The 17,683-nt window shown below is 38.8% G+C and overlaps 1 protein-coding gene across 1 annotated transcript in view; it reads right to left on the reverse strand.

Annotated features, from left to right (window-relative positions):
- Window positions 1-17,683, reverse strand: part of Aatf (apoptosis antagonizing transcription factor) — a 113,696-nt gene that overhangs the window by 60,011 nt on the left and 36,002 nt on the right. The window contains exons 5-7 of the mRNA XM_004664541.3: window positions 5,192-5,306; window positions 3,133-3,331; window positions 2,343-2,504 (exon numbers count right to left, since the gene is read on the reverse strand). Of these exons, the coding sequence (XP_004664598.2) occupies window positions 2,343-2,504; window positions 3,133-3,331; window positions 5,192-5,306 (476 nt within the window). The remainder of the gene's footprint in view (window positions 1-2,342; window positions 2,505-3,132; window positions 3,332-5,191; window positions 5,307-17,683) is intronic.

Genomic DNA, 17,683 nt, shown 5'->3' on the forward strand with positions numbered 1-17,683 from the left:
AAATCCAACAATTTTTCACTTTGAAGATTGGCCATGCTCAGGAATGGAGAATATAGCTAGAGGAACTAGAAATTAATGCAATAGTTTTGGAGGTAACCTGACAACATTTAGCAGGATTTAGTGTATTTTTCTTAAAGTTTTTGCTTTTAAAAATCTATTCATATAAAAAAAAAATCTAGCCACATGTTCACACAAACAAATGGAAATATCCAGGAATGCATCCAACATCACTGTTTCTAAACTGAAGACAATGTACACACAGTTTGACTAAGCTACAGCTACAGCCACCTAATGAAAAGCCATTAGGGAAAATGAGGTAGATTTCTATGAAATGATAAGAATGCAGAACACAGTAAATTTAAAATGTTACAAGATTTTAGGTATAGCAATATATTTATATACATGCACATGCACACATGCTTACTCTAATAAAAGGATAATATTCATTCATATATGTTAATGCTTGTTACAGCTATTAACATTATATTATTGGAATTTGAAGAAGACAAAGAATTTTACTTTTCATTTTAAATCCTTATGAACTTAAAAAGTATTAAGTATATATTTATTTTATAAAAAAATTAAAATGGATTAGGCTTCTGTGTGAGAAGGAAAAAACTCAGTAGCAGAGACCAGTAAGTTAAAAAGGAGATGTAAAGGGAAGAGAAAGGAAGACAGGAGGTTAATAGGTTGGTATTGTATATATGTAAGTAGAAGAATAGATTAACAGAGGTGAAAAGGCCCAAAGTGAGGTCAGGGGAAGAGACTGAGTAAAGGAAAGTTGGAGGGAGGGCTAATCAAAATCTAAGACGATGCAAATAAATCATATGGAACCCTCCGGTTTCAGACAATGGAACACTCAGGAGCCGATTGTTGTTAGAAAATTTTCAGTGCCAGGGATGGGATACCTTCCAGTGAACTGTTGGCCAGGGAGGTCCCTGATGCCCCCAAAACATTATAGGCCATTGCCGAGGCCCTTGGTTTCCAACCAGGAATAGATGGAAAGACCCTATTGCTGAAGACTCCACATACTTGGGCTGCAAGGCCACTGAGAAATCCTGTTGGAACTGAGCTGAGACCCTCCTCCATATAGACCAGCTGACAGAAAGCTGGAAGAAGCCATTCTACATGTAGTTCAATTGGAGAAAGAGATACCACCAGTGAAGATACTCAACAGTGGACCCTACAAGCCTTATATTTGGCCAGCCAGGCCAAATGAGCCAGTGGATGCAATAGTGGCACATCTGTCATGGTGGAAACCAACTGCCCTCTAATTGGACTGGAGGCCCACTCCATGGGGGGGAATATATCCCTGATACTGAAAACTTAAAACAGGGGTAGTCATGAGCCCTGGGGTGTAACATCTGCTGATGTCTGGAAAAATGTATATACTATGCTTATTAAACTGCCTAGTAAGCACTTCTCTTAATATTTATACCCTTATATTAATGCTACTCTCACTTTGGATAGAGAATCTTCTCTTTTCACATGACAGTGACCTTAGATTACTCAGAAGGTATCATAGTGCTGGAAAGAAATGACGGAGTACTGATAACATCTTAATCACACCTTCCAAGGCTCAGGGTCTAATGTGGAAGAGGTGGTGGAAAGAATGTAAGAGCCAAAGGAAAGGAAGGACTCCTTACAACATGCTCCTCCAGACACAAAATGGCCTGGATATCCATGACCTCACAGTGCCTGACACTACCTACACAAGACCATCATAAGAGGAGGAAAAGATCATGACATCAAACTAAAAGAGAGACTGATTGAGATGGGGAGGGGATATGACGGAGAATGGAATTTCAAAGGGGAAAGTGGGGGATGGGGGAGGGAGGTTATTATCATGGGATATTTTTTATAATCATAGAAAATGCTAATAAAAATTGAGAAAAAAAATGTTTCTTTTCCAGAATACCCAAAGGGAAAACATTATACCAAAGTACATAATGCTTGTTCTGTAGAGAAACTTTAAAACAACCCTTAAAACCCTTCAAAGACCCAGTAGTAGAGGGCCTGCACAGCATGTGAGGCCAAGTTTGATCCCCAGCACCACAAAAAGAAAAAAAAAAAACACCTACTAAACCAACAAACACTTCCAAATCTTAAAATCTTAATTTTACATGTTTCCCCTACCAAACTCCTATACTAAACTCAAAATTAAAAGATGACACACAAGAGTTAATAAAAGCCCCATTTCATCCCTCTCCTTACTTTCTCATCAATCTAGTACAGTGGTGTTGCTTACTAACTTCTCAGACCAAGAGTTAATACCTTCAGGTTTTTCATTCAATTAGCTTCTTAGAGACTGTTTCCAAAATCACCTGCGTAAGAATTCTTACCCGTTCTGGTAAACTCTCTGGGACAGGCTGAGGTGCTGGTTCTGGTTTGCCAAGAACTCGGTAGACAGAGCGCTTGGTCTGTGTCCTTCGGAGTAATCTTTCTTTGTCCATCAGAATATGATCAATCTGAGTTAAGATCGAGCGTTCAAAGGCACCAAAACCCTGCAACAACATTAACCAGTGTCACAAATACAAAAAGTCCACGCTGAAGGCAACTACACTGGCTTTTCTATCTTCCCCTGTCAGCAGAGAAACAGACAACTGTCTTTCAGGAGGGGCTTTCTGTTAAGACTGTCAGTGGTCGTAACTGTTCTCAGGGAGAAAAAAAAAAAAAAATTAGTCTTCAGCTGGTCATATCTCTTATGAGCCAGAGATTAACTTCTGCTCCTTTAATGGTGAATGTTTTAAGATCTGTTAAAGTATTTCATGTTTTCAACACTGAAGCAGAGCTTCCTTTCAAGAATGACATGTTCTAGTAAGGGTAAAATCCCATGCCTGGAAGGTATACACCACAGTTGTAGAAGTCAGTAAATTTGGGGGCAGAAATGACTGATTACCATTACATCATTAAACAAGCTATAGTTCTTTTTTTTCCTATTTGTTTTTGTTTTTTCTTTGTTTTTTTTTTTTAATAATTAGTTTTGTACTCAAGTGAATACAGTCAATTTGGTACCATTGTTAGCCTTATCCATGTCCTACTCCCTCCCCCTAACAAGCGATAGTTCTTATTTCTTACATATGCTTCAGTGGCTACAACCTATCTTATACACACCCATGGACAAACACATACCTTCCCCAGTTTTCCAGAAGCCAGCTTGGTTTTATCGTGCCATTTCTGTAGTGTGCGATTTCTATATACTGTAAAATCTGCAAAGCGCTTTGCCATGAAACTGGGATAGTCTTCCATTTCTAACTTCCTCTTTGGAGGGGCCTTCCTCTGCTTCTTCTTCTCCTCTACTAGCTCATCCTCTTCACTAGAAATCTCTTCACTAAAAAACCAGTAAGAAAAAAAAAAAGAGAGAGAAAAACCCAGTAAGAAACACTAAACTTAATATAAGTAAAACATTACTTCATATGAATTATTTCCATTTCACCTATTCTGACTACAATATACCAGAGATGATGGATTTTTTTTTGTTTGAAAAAAAAAACTGTTCATTAAGTCAAATACATATGTAATTTTCAACCAATATCAAAAACACTTGGTTCTCAAATGTTTTTTTAAAGATAAGCAAACCATAAAAAGAATGGAGGTTGTAAAAACATTATTAGAAATGTATATGAACCAAGGCCTGTACTATTGTAGAAGGGTCTTTTAAAAATTAAATACAAAATCATATTTCTATGACCTTAATCCCCAAATCACTAAGAGAAACATGTATTCGTAACTAGCTGTTAAAAAGAGGTGAATAATTTTAATTGAACCAAATGAAGAGAAGCTGAACGTGAAGAAAACTCAAAGGGACAGGTACCCACATCAGCACTAAATGGCAACGCAATCAGCCCTCTGTACTATAGGTTCTGAATCCAAAGACCTAATCAAGTACAGATCAAAAATATCTAGCAAAGGAAAAAAGTTTTTATCTGTACTGAATATATACAGGATTATTTTCTTGTTACTATTCCTTAAGCACTGTAGTGCAGCAACCAGTGTCTACCTAGTATCTACATTGTTTTTGGTATAAGTAATCCAGAGATGATTAAAGTATGTGGAAGGATATATAAAGTTATGTGCAAATGCTGCTTCACTTGTAAAAGGGACTTATCCATCTGCATATGCTGTTATCCATGTAGGGTCCTGGGACTATTGCTCCATGGATACAAAGGGACTGCTGTATGCACAATGAGAATTGCTATGAAAATGCAACACAACTTCCAAAGACGTAGCCAGCTGCACTCACTAGATTACTGGTCCCAAAACACAGAAGGAACTCAATAAATGTGAGCTTCTTTCCTGTACCTCCAAATAATTCAGAAAAACAGCAAAGCAGAAGATAAGACCAAAGGGAAGAAAAGCAAGCTGGTACCATATAAAATAGGCTCAAACAAATAAACAAAAACAGGTAAGTGGGACCTTCATAAACATAATTCCCGGGTTCAGGGGGAAAAAGATCCATAGCTGTTGTCTTCTGAAATCTTCCTACCCTTCAGAACTGCTTTTTCCCTCACTGAAGAAAATGGTTAGCCGGGCGTGGTGGCGCACGCCTTTAATCCCAGCACTCGGGAGGCAGAGGTAGGAGGATCGCCATGAGTTCGAGGCCACCCTGAGACTCCATAGTGAATTCCAGGTCAGCCTGGGCTAGAGTAAGACCCTACCTCGAAAAACCTAAAAAAAAAAAAAAAGAAAATGGTTACCACCAATGATTTCATGGCATAGGTACAAGGTGGTTTGCAAACATTAAGCATTAGTATCCAAAATGTGCTTTTAGGGCATGGAGATACAGCCCAGTTGGTAGAGTACTTACCTAGCATGCATGAGGCCCTGGGCTCAATTTCTAACAAAGTAGCCTCATAGGAGCATGAGGTCAGCCTGGGACAGAGACTAGGTCTTAAAAAAAAAAAAAAAAAAAAGCTTCTAACCTACTAATTTTATTTAGCTAAAGAAAAAAAGTAAAATATTTTGCCTAAGCCCACAAAGAAAAACAAGTACAACTAAGGATAAAACCCAAAAACTAATTCCCAATTAATGTTCATCCTGACCACCAGGTAAATAGAAGAAGCTCTTTCTATTCTACTGTCACTGATCTGACATCTTCCAGGGAAGTATATGGCTTTCTCTTTCCTAAAAGATAAGAATCAATCTGAACGAAAAGAAAACAAACAACACCATGGTCATGTTCCCTCCTTACCTTTCTGCCTTGGGTTTTGTCCCATCTACCAGATATCTAGTGTCTGAGTTCTGGAAGAGCAACTCTTCCTGAAGGTCCACCAAAGACCTCAACAACGCTTTAAGTGCCTTGTGACCTAGAAAGGATGTAAAAACAAAGAAGAAACAATTAGCCATCTACAATCCTCCAAAGTGGAGGATGAGCGGTTCTGGCTGAGGGAGTACAGGGAGAGATGCAGCATACATTCTGAGACCAAGAACTACTAATAGCAAACAGTGCCTATCCCATAGGGTTCTTGCAGGGAACAGGTAAGATACTATGGGTGAGGTGCTCAGAAAAGTATCTGCAAACAGTTAAGACTTCGATAATTTGCCAATTCTTAAATTCATACACTCCTTCCCTGTCTGTCATTGTGACCATTAAATTGTCCCTCTCGTAGTAAATTCCTTGGATATATTTCCACAGATTATCCACCAATCTCTTGGGTTATCCTTCTATCAAACAATTCTATTTTTTTTTTTTTTTTTTCGAGGTAGGGTCTCACTCTAGCCCAGGCTGACCTGGAATTCACTATGTAGTCTCAGGTGGCCTAGAACTCACGGCAATCCTCCTACCTCTGCCTCCCAAGTGCTGGGATTAAAGGAGTGCGCCACTACACCTGGCTCTATCAAACAATTCTTTAGGCAAGTACCCTTCTCCTGAAGAACACAATGGGACCCCTACCACCATACCTCCCTCTTCCCCATAGTTCATTTACCTCTGGTCTGAGCTGCATTAACATTCTCTCAACCTCTCACACATATTTTGTGGAAACTCTCCATTCATATATAAAAACCCAAGTTAATGACTTCCTATTTGCATACTGCATTGTATATTCATTTGTATGTGGACAGCATTTGAGAGGCTAAGGGAGAAAAATTATGAGTTCAAGGTCAGCCTAGACAACACACCAAGATTTTACTTAAAAAAAATTGTTCATGGAGACAATGATGTCACCTGGCTTTTGTAGTCAATAGGATGCATTTGTAACACAACTGGTCAGGTATATAGTTGATCTATAGCTACAATTTTTCAAAATAAAAACTGGGGACTAGGGATTATAGGGTACTTGTAGTATGCAAAGGGTTCTGGGTTTGATCCCAGTACCACATAAATTGGGCAAAATGGCACACTTTCATAATCCAGCACTCAAAGGGTAGAGACAGGAAGACTAGAAGTTTAAGGTCATTATCAGTTGCATAGAAAGTTTTAAGCCAGCCTGGGCTAGATATCTTATCTCAAAAAGTAAATAAAATAAAAAACTGGTTTTCTTGGTCCTGAACTCTTAACCTTTCTACCAGAAAATCTTTACTGAAGAGGTTAACCAGACACTGATAATCACCATGTATGTACGGAGAGCACTTACATTCTTCTCTGATAATGAAGTTTGCACAACTTCAGCAACTGACAGATAATCTTCACCTGGATGCTCCATCCTACCTTCAAACATACCATCTTAGACAGAACATCTTTCTTGTCATCTAATACTTCTTCCTTGACTGAAATTCACTTCTCAGCTTAATATGTTTTCACAGATCAATGACCTTTGTATGCCTTCACCCTATATATTTAAGTAGCTACTAAATCCCATATTTTCCATTCATATTATCACTACTGAATGTCCTCTGGTTATGATCCAATCACCTATTTTTCTTAAGTAACGATGATAATCCTTGCTTTCATTAAACAATCTCTTCATTTAATTTTGTTTTATGTTCCACACAAACTTTGACTAAATGATTTTTCAGGATCTTGTCCTTTCTTTTCTGATTCTGCTTCTACCCTGCCCACTATGAGCAGCCTCGTCACCATTTTCCAAACCAGTCTGACTCATTAGTGGAGCACCAACACAAGTTGGACAAGCTGTCCACCATGTCACAAATACTACAGTATACTGTCAACATAAGGCTAAGAAGCTAAGCTTCCTGGAAAGCCTTCCCAGACTGGTCAGAAGGAACTTCATGACTCAAAATGGCTTTGCAAACCGTTAAGAAAATACTCATATACAATTATATAAAGGTAACTTCCCTTGTTTAAAATAAGGAACATGGGCTGAGAGATGGCTCAGCAGCTAAGGTGCTTGCTTGCAAATCCTGACATGCCAGGTTCAATTTTCCAGTACCCATGTAAAGCCAGATGCACAAAATAGCACATGCGGCTGGAATTTGTTTGCAGCGGCAAGAGGCCTGCCACACCTAATCTCTCTCTTCTTGCATTAGTTACAAATAAAAATATTTAAAAAGATAAAATAATGATCATATATTTTCTGTTTTATTTATTTATTTTTCTTGCTTGTTTTTTTCCTGAGGTAGGGTTTCACTCTGGCTCAGGCTGACCTGGAATTCACTATGTAGTCTCAGGGTGGTCTCGAACTCACGGTAATACTCCTATCTCTGTCTCCCGAGTGCGCCACCAAGCCCAGCTCTATATTTTAATCTATACTCTAATTAGTGTACATCCATGATACTTAGATACTTGGAAGGATTCTTAATACATATTACCTTTAAAAAAATCCAAGGGCTGGAGAGATGGCTTAGCGGTTAAGCGCTTGCCTGTGAAGCCTAAGGACCCCGGTTCGAGGCTCGGTTCCCCAGGTCCCACGTTAGCCAGATGCACAAGGGGGCGCACGCATCTGGAGTTCGTTTGCAGAGGCTGGAAGCCCTGGCGCGCCCATTCTCTCTCTCTCCCTCTATCTGTCTTTCTCTCTGTGTCTGTCGCTCTCAAATAAATAAATAAAAAATAAAAAAAAATTAAAAAATAAAAAAATCCAAAATGCTAGGGCTGGAGAGATGGCTCAGCAGTTAGGGCATTTGTTTGCAAAGTCATGACCCAGGTGGGATTCCCCAGTACTCACTCAAAGCCAGTTATAAAAGTGGCACATGGCATCTAGAGTTCATTTGCAGTGGCAGGAGGCCCTCATGCACCCATACTCACTCTCTCTGTCTCACTCAAAATAAATAACTTTTAAAAAATAAAATAAAAATGCCTTGTGTTCCAAATTAAGTTTCTCAAAAAGGTGCTCTCAAGCTTTAAAACAAAGTGAGAGCCTTCCACCAAATATGGAGGTAAAGTTTATTATAAAGGACAAAAACTGAGATCTAGGACTGGTGGCACATGGAATCCCACCACTCAGAGGGAGGTTCCCAAATCAAGGCTAGCCTGGACACACAGCAAGCTGCATCAAAAAAGCAGCAGAAAACTCCTACAGGATTGCTGTTCTGTTGTCAGCTTCTGGGAAATAAAATATATATGGGCAAGATGAGAAGTAGTCAAGAATGAAGATGCAATGCTAAAAGCAAGAGTCACCGAGTCTAAACGTGCCAAGTGTATAGTAGAACGATGCAAGATTATGTAATTACATGAAAAGAATACAAATGAGAACTACAACTATGTTACCACAAATAACCACCTGTGATAAGAGCTAGAATCTGTAAGCAGATAGTCCATCATGGCTAAGGTTCTAAGGGTATATGTTACAGCAAGAGCTTTAATAAGAAAATACACTCACTCTTGGAAAGAAGCCCATGAAAACACCCACACACAATCACTATTCATTAATATTTTAGAACTAGCTATAGTTTTATTTGTGTATATATGTGTGTTTGCTTGTTTTCTATGTTGAGGATTGAGCCTAAGGCCTCACACATTGCTAGGCAAGTACTCTAACATTGAACAACAGCCCAAATGGTTATATTTTAAAGAGAGAGAGAGAGAGTGTGTGTGTGTGTGTGTAAAGAGAGAGAGAGAGAGATAGAGAGGAGAGAGAGGGGGAGGGAGGGAGGGAGGGAGGACAGGCGTGGTGGCACAACTTTTAATCCCAGCACTAGGGAGGCAGAGATAGAAGGATCACCATGAGTTTGAGGCCATCCTGAGACTACAGAGTGAATTCCAGGTCAGCCTGGGCTACAGTGAGACCCTACTTTGAAAAACAAAACAAAAGAGAGAGAGAGAGGGAGGGACGGAGGGACGGAGGGAAGGAGGGAGGGAGGGAAAATAGGCAGGCCAGAACCTCCAGCCATAACAAACAAACTCAGATGTATGTGTCACTTTGTGCATCTGGCTTTATTTGGGCACTGGGGAATCAAACTCAGGTTGCTAGGCTTTGCAGACCAGCGCCTAAGCACTAAGCCATCTCTCCAGCCCCCCAAATGGTTATTATTATTTTTTTTTTTGTTTTTGTTTTTCAGGGTAGGGTCTCAGTCTAGTCCAGGCTGACTTGGATTTTACTATATAGTCTCAGGGTGGCCTCGAACTCACAGTGATCCCAATTGCTAGGATTAAAGGCATGTGCCATCATACCCAGCTCCAAGTGGTTATAGCTTAAGACAGAAATTCAAAAGCCAGGCATAGTGACACACACCTTTAATCCCAGCAGTTGAAAGGCTGAGATAGGAGGATTACCATGAATTCAAGGTCAGCCTGGAGTTACAGAGTGAGTTCCAGGTCAGCCTGGGCTGGAGTGAGACCCTGCCTCAAAAAGAGAGAGAGAGAGAGAGAGAGAGAGAGAGAGACAGAAATCCTGCTTTCCACTATGAAACTACAAATCCATCTAATATCTGGAAAATGTTTTTAGAATTTCCCCAGACCATCCTAGTACTGAAAATAATAACAAAAACAAGCAAATGTAGTTGTACATGGCTATATCCCAGTACAGTAGCTGGGAGGCTGAGGCAAGAGGGTACAATTTGAGGCCAACCTGGGTTACATAGCACACCCTGTCTTAAGAATGAATAAAGGCAGGAATGCAGGCACATGCCTTTTATCTCAGCACTCAGAGACAGAGGTAGGAGGATTGCTCTGAGTTCGAGGCCAGCCTGAGATTACAGGGTAAGTTCCAGGTCAGCCTGGGCTACAGTGAGACCCTACCTCAAAAAAAAAAAAAAAAAAAAAGGAAGGAAGGAGGGAAGGAAAAGGGCTGGAGATGGCTTAGTGCTTAAAGCACATGCCTACAAGGCTAAAGGACCCAGGTTCAGGTTCAGTTCCCCAGGAACCATGTAAGCCAGATGCACAGGGTGATGCAAACATACGGAGTTTATTTGCAGTGCCTGGAGACCCAATCAAATATATTAAGAAAAAAAAAAAAAAAAGAATGAATAGGCAGGTAGGTAGGCAGGTCACGGATACGTAGATAGATAAATAATTTACCAGACCAAAGTTGGAAAATATTGGGTTATATGAAATAAGTCAGCTGTACAAAAGAAATATAATTGCACTTATATGAGGTACCTAAAATACTCAAATTCATAGGAACAGAAAGTACAGTAGTAGTTACCAAGGCCAGGAGAAGAGAAAACATGGAAATTACCATTTAATGAAGTACATTTGGAGATGATAAACATGTTGTGGAGATGGACAGCAGTGATGACTGTTAAACAATGTAAATGTTCTTAATGATATTGAAATGTACTATTAAAATGGTTAAAAAGGTAAGCTGGCCAAGCATCGTGGCACACGCCAGACGTAGGGGGATTGTTGTTTGATGCCAGGTCAGCCTGGGCTAGAGTGAGACCCTACCTTGAAAAACCAAACAAACAATGGCAAGTTGATACCACATATATTTCACTACAATTAAAAAAAGAAAACAAAAAACTGAAGGGACTGGAGAGGTGGCTTAGTGGTTAAGGCCCTTGTCTGCAAAGCCTAACAACTGGGTTCAATTCCCCAGTACTCATGTAAAGCCAGGCATAGAAAGTTGTACATGTACCTGGAGTTTTTCTGCAGTAGTTGGAGGCCCTGGCACACCCATTCTTTCTGCTTCTCTCTCTTTGCTTGCAAATAAATAAACTAAAAAAAAAACACAAAAAAACACTGAGAGGCCAGGGATATAGCTCATTGGTAGAGCAATAGCTTAGCATGCAAAAGGCCTTGAGTTTAAATCAGCACTATAAAAAAAAACAAAACAAAACAAATAAACAAAAATATCTTGAAGTGCAAGGCCACAGAATTAATAAATAATCCTTTCATACTAGTTCATTTCTGGAGAAATAAAGCACTTATGATACTCAAACTGAACATATTCAAAAAGATCAGGGAAATATGCAATATCATTCAGACTTAAGAAACTCTATAAGAAGATGGATGCTATACTGTAGATAAGCCCACCTTATGTGAAATAAGCCAGTCAAAGAAGACAAATATCATATGACTACATTCACATCAAACTCAAGACAGAAAGAAGGATATTGCCAGAGGCACGAGGGATGAGGAAATGGGAATTATTTAGTGGGTACAAGATCTTCAGTTTTGTTTGCAAGATGAAAAATTTCTAAAGATTTGTTGCAAAAAGGCATGATTGATTTTATTTTTTTAAACATTTATTTTTATTTATTTGAGAGAGAGAGAGAGAGGCAGAGGAAGAGAGAATGGGTGCACCAGGCCTCCAGCTACCTCAAACGAACTCCAGATGCATGTGACACCTTGTGCATTTGGCTTATGTGAGTACTGGGGAATCGAACCTTGAACCGGAGTCCTTAGGCTTCATAGGCAAGTGCTTAACTAACCCCTAACCCATCTCTCCAACCCTGATTTTATTTTTTGAGAAAAGATGATACCTCTATATCCTAGGCTGACCTCAAAAGCATGATCCTTCTGCCTCTGTATCTGCCTACCAAATACTGTGATTACAAATGTGCACCAGCGAAACGAATATTCTTAACGCCTAGTGAATTATACATTTAAAATGGTAAAAATGGGGCTGGAGGATGCAGTTCAGTTTGTAGAATGCTTACTTAACATGCATGAGAAGGTGGAGGCCAATTTGAGCTGAAGATCCTCTCAAAAAAGGAAAAATTTGTTATGTTCTTTAGCAGAATGAAAAAAAAAATTAAAAAGAAAAGGAAGAAGAAAGCACCTACCATGCACTTCCTCCATGATCTAAAACATGAACTCGAGAACCATATCGGGCAGATGCAGCAAAGGAGACTATAATATTACCCATGTCTGCCAACCAGCAAGTCATCATTTGACCCCACCATGTAGCATAGCTAAGAAGTGTGAAACAATCCAATGAGAGACTACAACTTTTAAGGGCCACTTTCAAGTAGCTACGTAAGCCTTTTTATTTTGTTCCAGTCAGTTTTTTTTTTTTTAAATCCATTGCAGATACATTAGACAGCATATCAATCCAACAAGAAAGCAGAGAGCCAATATCAGTAAATCAAAGTGTGCCTTTCTACTAATACTCTCTCATATGTTCTCATTTTATACGCCCCTTTACCACTCAGAAAGTAGCCCTCAAGTACATAAGCTCCATTCAGGGAGAGCGCCACATGCATCAATGTGTCAAGAGACCTACCAGAAATGAAATCTGCAATTCTATCCTTGTAACCATCACACACACACACACACACACACACACACACACACACACTTTATCAAAGCAACTGTCACCAGTGGCCCAACACATGGACAACATCCCATAAGGAGATTTAAAAGACAAAACTCCATTTTCATTTTGTTACCAATGAGGGCCACATTTATGTCTAGATGATGTGTAAAACCTTGAAACAATGGGACAATCCTTTGCTTCCCCAAAGCCACAGCTGACAAGAGTGAAGAAAGAATCCTCAAATCCAACAGTGAATCTTCCCAGACAAAACAAATAAAACCACTCTTTATAATTCATATAGGACTGAATTCTATTTGCTCAACCCTATGAATAATAGATAGGCTGAAATCAACAGTTTCTAATTCACCTCTAATTTTTTTCCCAATGATCACAAGAGTTTTTAAAAAAAAGTGAAGAAAAGTAGCAAAGACACATGCTCTTGGCACACAGCCACAAAACAAATGGGCACTGTCAAGGATATCTGTGTTGAGTTTGCCCTACATGGTCCATTTCCAGAGGTCCTTCCCTTAAGAGGAGATTAAGAAAGACATATGTTTCCCTATATTACTAAGACTCAACCTAAGTGTGTGATCATTGGCTTTAGGAATAATTCTGGGTAGAGAACAAATGGAAAGCGTACTTGACTGAGCCAGGAGCCCAGTGCTCTGTCACTAACTAGCCATGCTATGCTGTGCTGAGTGGACCAGTTCCATCTCTGAGCCTCAATTTCCTCATCTATAAAATGCAGAAAATCCTTTGCCTGTTGATCTTATAGACATGATGTGAGAAACAATAAATGTTTTCTTGTCCATTAAGACATTTTGGATATTTTTTAGCACTACTGAAATAGAAAGTATACTACTATCAAAAAACCATCATTTTCCACATGGTGAAAATCTTTTCAGCTCAGCCTGTGCTGAGCTCCAGCACTCGGACTGGGCTAGTATCCACAGATCCCAGTGCTGAGTATTCATTTGCATGCTATCCATATGGGAGCATTCCATGTGTAAAATGTCACCAATCTAAAAACCATTTTCACCCAACAGCTTTATTTTTTCCCCTCCTTCATCTAGACTGTCCAACACAAACAAAATTGCAGGCAGAGAATTAGTTTGGACATGGCACACAGTCCACTAATTAAATTATAAACCAGGAAGTCAATGTCTGGCAGTGGGATGGAAGGAAAATAAGAGTGAATGTATAAAGTAAGATAAAATTTACCTTATCACTTTTTAAATGTCTATATAGCTATTTCTAAATGAATCTGTAAGCATATAATTATTTACATACAAATACACATAAGCTCTCTCATTCCTATTACTCCAGATAAACACACTGAACTAGAATTTACAGGAGCATTTTTTCCCTCCTTCAAAAATAACTCCAGAACTAGAGCTAAACTATAGGTCAAGATGACACATGGAATACTGGCCTGAGAACAATACTTTTCATTCAAATCCACACAAGCCTGCCACTTGCACTAGTCATCCCCAGCAATTAATCCCCCAAGAAAGACGTTTGATTAAATCTTTTCAAGCAAATCCTTTGCTTTGCTTTTGTTAGTTCACTTCTTGTCAACATCTATTAAAATATGCCTTTAATTCTCCCACAATCTTAAAAAACACCGATTCCACTGTCTTCAACTTTAATCAACTGTATGGCCGGCATTTTTCATTTCATAATAATGTGCTGCTTGGAATTCAAGAGGCAGGCTCAGCATCAATCATCTGGTAAGAATTTTTCCACTGCAATAAATATGCAAATGAGGAGAGCCAGTCAGTCGTATTTCAGGCCCGACTTGCTAGTGTTTTAAAAAAGACACAAATTTATTAATTGCCGGTGGCCAGAGGAATCCTATTACTTTGGGCATTGATTACAAAGCTGTGTGAGTGATTATTGTGCAACTCGCAGGCTACCCAGGCATGAGGAAAAATTATTAAAGCAAGGCAGAGATTATCAACTCAGAATAACAATAAGCCTTAACATTTAGGCCCTAACTTCTTCAACAAAGAATTACGTGAAGGCTCCACTGTATCATAATTCCAAATTCTGTCAGTATTACTGTTTGGGCTTGTTCTATATTCCCCAAGCAGAATGGCGTTACCAGTAAGAAAGAGGACTGCAGGTTACAAATTCCTCAATCACCACAATTTGGATGAATGGCTATCATTTCCAATGTAGCTACAACTAGAATTTTTATATTTCAGTGTAAGCAGACACATGTTCAGGTGTGTGCATACACTCATGCACACATTTAGATAAATGAGTATGCTATCACAAAGACTGCGATTTTAACTGGAATAGTGAGAGTTCTGTCCCAATGCATTGGCTAGTTCTGTGGATCAAAAGTACAATTTCCTTAATGATACAAGTTTTCAAAGCAGAATATGGGGACTTGCATTCTAAAATCCTAAAAGCTAAGCCACAAGCAGAAGTGACTTTTCATATCTCAGAAGGCATGGCAGCAGAAGACGTGCAATCTAAGGCAGTCTAGGGAGAGAACAGCTTGATAGGTTAATTCTGAATGCAAAGTGTTTTTGTGAGGAATATTCAACCCAAGATACATTAAATAAAATAAGAAAGAGGACTCAGTGGACAAAACTTATTCTTTTCTTTTAAGAGAATGATATGGGGAATTGGGGAAGAAAGTGGAAGTTGACAGCGATGAAAAGACATGCTAAAATATATGCTGAGTGAGCCCCATACACAGAAAGAAACAAAAAGAAAAAAATTCCTTAACATTTTGCATTACTGCCACACTAAGTAACATGATAAATAGAGTGCATTTGAGTTCTGTGAAGGGACATCCCACTCAAGCTGTAATTTCTGACCAGGCATGAATTTATAAGGAAAAGAACTGCAGAATTTCTTAGGTTTCCCTGAATACTCTCTCAAATACCTTGATGAAGTATGTCAATAAATCCTTAAAAAGCCCTATAGGACACAGCAATCTAACTGATCAATGTACTTCCTGAAATCCACTACAGCTACCTTTTACTTCGTAGTTCCTAGGTACCCTCTATGGCTCCTGAGTATTCTTCCCAAGCAAGGACATTTATTTCTTCCCTTTAAATAAAGAGTGAATATTCAGAATAGGAGCTACTTAAGATCCAAGTTTATCTTTAAGTGATCATTTAAACTGTTTAGCAGGATTACACAGGGAGAATGGAGATACTTTCATCTACATTTGGAATACCTTTGGACTGTTTGAATATTTTATAAGCATACACTGCTTTCAAAATTAAAATTTTAAGCCAGGGCAAGGTGGCGCATGCCTTTAATCCCAGCGCTTGGAAGGCAGAGGTAGGAAGATTGCTGAGAGTTCGAGGCCAGCCTGGGACTACATAGTGAAGTTCAGGTCAGACTGAGCTAGATTGGGACCCTACCTCAAAAAAAATTAAAATTTTACTAAAATGGTTTTATTTATTTGCAAGGAGATGACAGAGACAGAAATAGAGAGATAGATGGGTGGAAATGGGTAGGCCAGGCCCTCTTACCACTGCAAATGAACTCCAGATGCACGTGCCATTTTGTGCTTCTGGCTTTACATGGGTACTGGGAAATTGAACCCAGGCCATCAGGCTTTGATAGGAAGCACCTTTAACCACTGAGCCATCTCTCCAGTCCTGAAATTTTATTAAAATTTAAAGTAAATTGTGAAGAAACTTAGGAAAAATAAAATTAGAACCAAAATCTAAACAACCCTTTCCTGATTGATGTAAAATAGTCAGAAACACCACAGTATCCTAATGGATAAAATATTGGCCTCCTAAAATAATCTGATTCTTTCATGTTATAAAACTGCCCCTAACCAAATTTCTGTATTTTATGGGCATACAAATTAAGTCTGATGAAAACAGAGATTCAAAAATACCTTTCTGAAAAATGGCATTTCATGTGGAACTCATCACTCTTCTCTCAGGGGAGTGCATATCATAGTTAAAACACCATGCTGTACTGAGAATCTGATTGTTACCATGATTCAAGCTGCTTTGGACCAGACCCCCTACCTCATCCTGTCACTGACCATCATCTAACATAACAACTAGACCATAAATGGTATTCTATAAATGTTTTCATTTCAGAGATGATGCTTAAATCCCATGGCAGAACATCAAACCACACGAATATCTCTAGATCTAAATGCTAACAGCAATCAAGGGTGACTACTTACATCCTAACTTTAATCTCAATGAATCTGACATTTCCTTACGATTACACCAACTACAGGCTAAAATAAAAGTTTCTGAACTACTCTGCAAAGATTAGACATCTTTATTTAGTTACTTATTTATTTAAAGTCAGGGTTTCACATATCCTAATCTGGCCTAGAACTTGCTATACAGCCAAGTATGGCCTTGAACTTCTGATCTTCCTCATTATAACTCCTAATGCTGAGATTATAAATGTATACCACCATTCCTGGCTTATGTTATGTTGGAGATCAAACTCAGGGCGTCCTGCATGCTAAGCAAGGATTCTATCATCTATATTCCCAGCCCTAGGCTTAGAAATTTAAAAGCATAAAAACGGGCATATTATAATACAACCTCATGAAGACTGAATAATTGTTATCACTTACTAAAATGAGCCTCAGAAAATAAGATTGTCTCATTGAGAGGTTGTATTTATAGAAAAACATGTAAATGCTGCTTTTGCATTAAAAGCTGTTTACCTATGTTTATACCTTCCTATGAGCTCCTTGAGATCAAAGACTACAAGTTAGTAACCTTGGACTGTTTAGTCTGTCAAGTGGTGAACTTTATGTTGTTCAACATATATAACTGAATATATTCTATATGATTCAAACATAGTACACATAAACATATATTCTCCCTCCCTCCCCTTCTCTTTCCCCTGAATGGCATTCTACTCTACTTCTTTTGCTGGTATTGAGTCAGGCTCTCAGGTAGTCCAGACTAGCCTCAAACATGCTATGTTGCCAAGGTGACCTTGAATTCCTGATTCTTCTGACACTTTCTAAGTGCTAGGATTACAAATTTGAGCCACCAGTGAGGAGCCTGGACGCCCTGGGGTAAAAGGTGTGTGCCACCATGCCTGGCATATATATTTTTTACATGTGCATTTTCAAGTCTTCAAAGACTTGAAAAGACTATTCTTACATAATAATTTTTTTTCAAGAAACA

Source organism: Jaculus jaculus, chromosome 9, assembly GCF_020740685.1.
Source record: "Jaculus jaculus isolate mJacJac1 chromosome 9, mJacJac1.mat.Y.cur, whole genome shotgun sequence".
Classification (NCBI taxonomy): Eukaryota; Metazoa; Chordata; class Mammalia; order Rodentia; family Dipodidae; genus Jaculus; species Jaculus jaculus.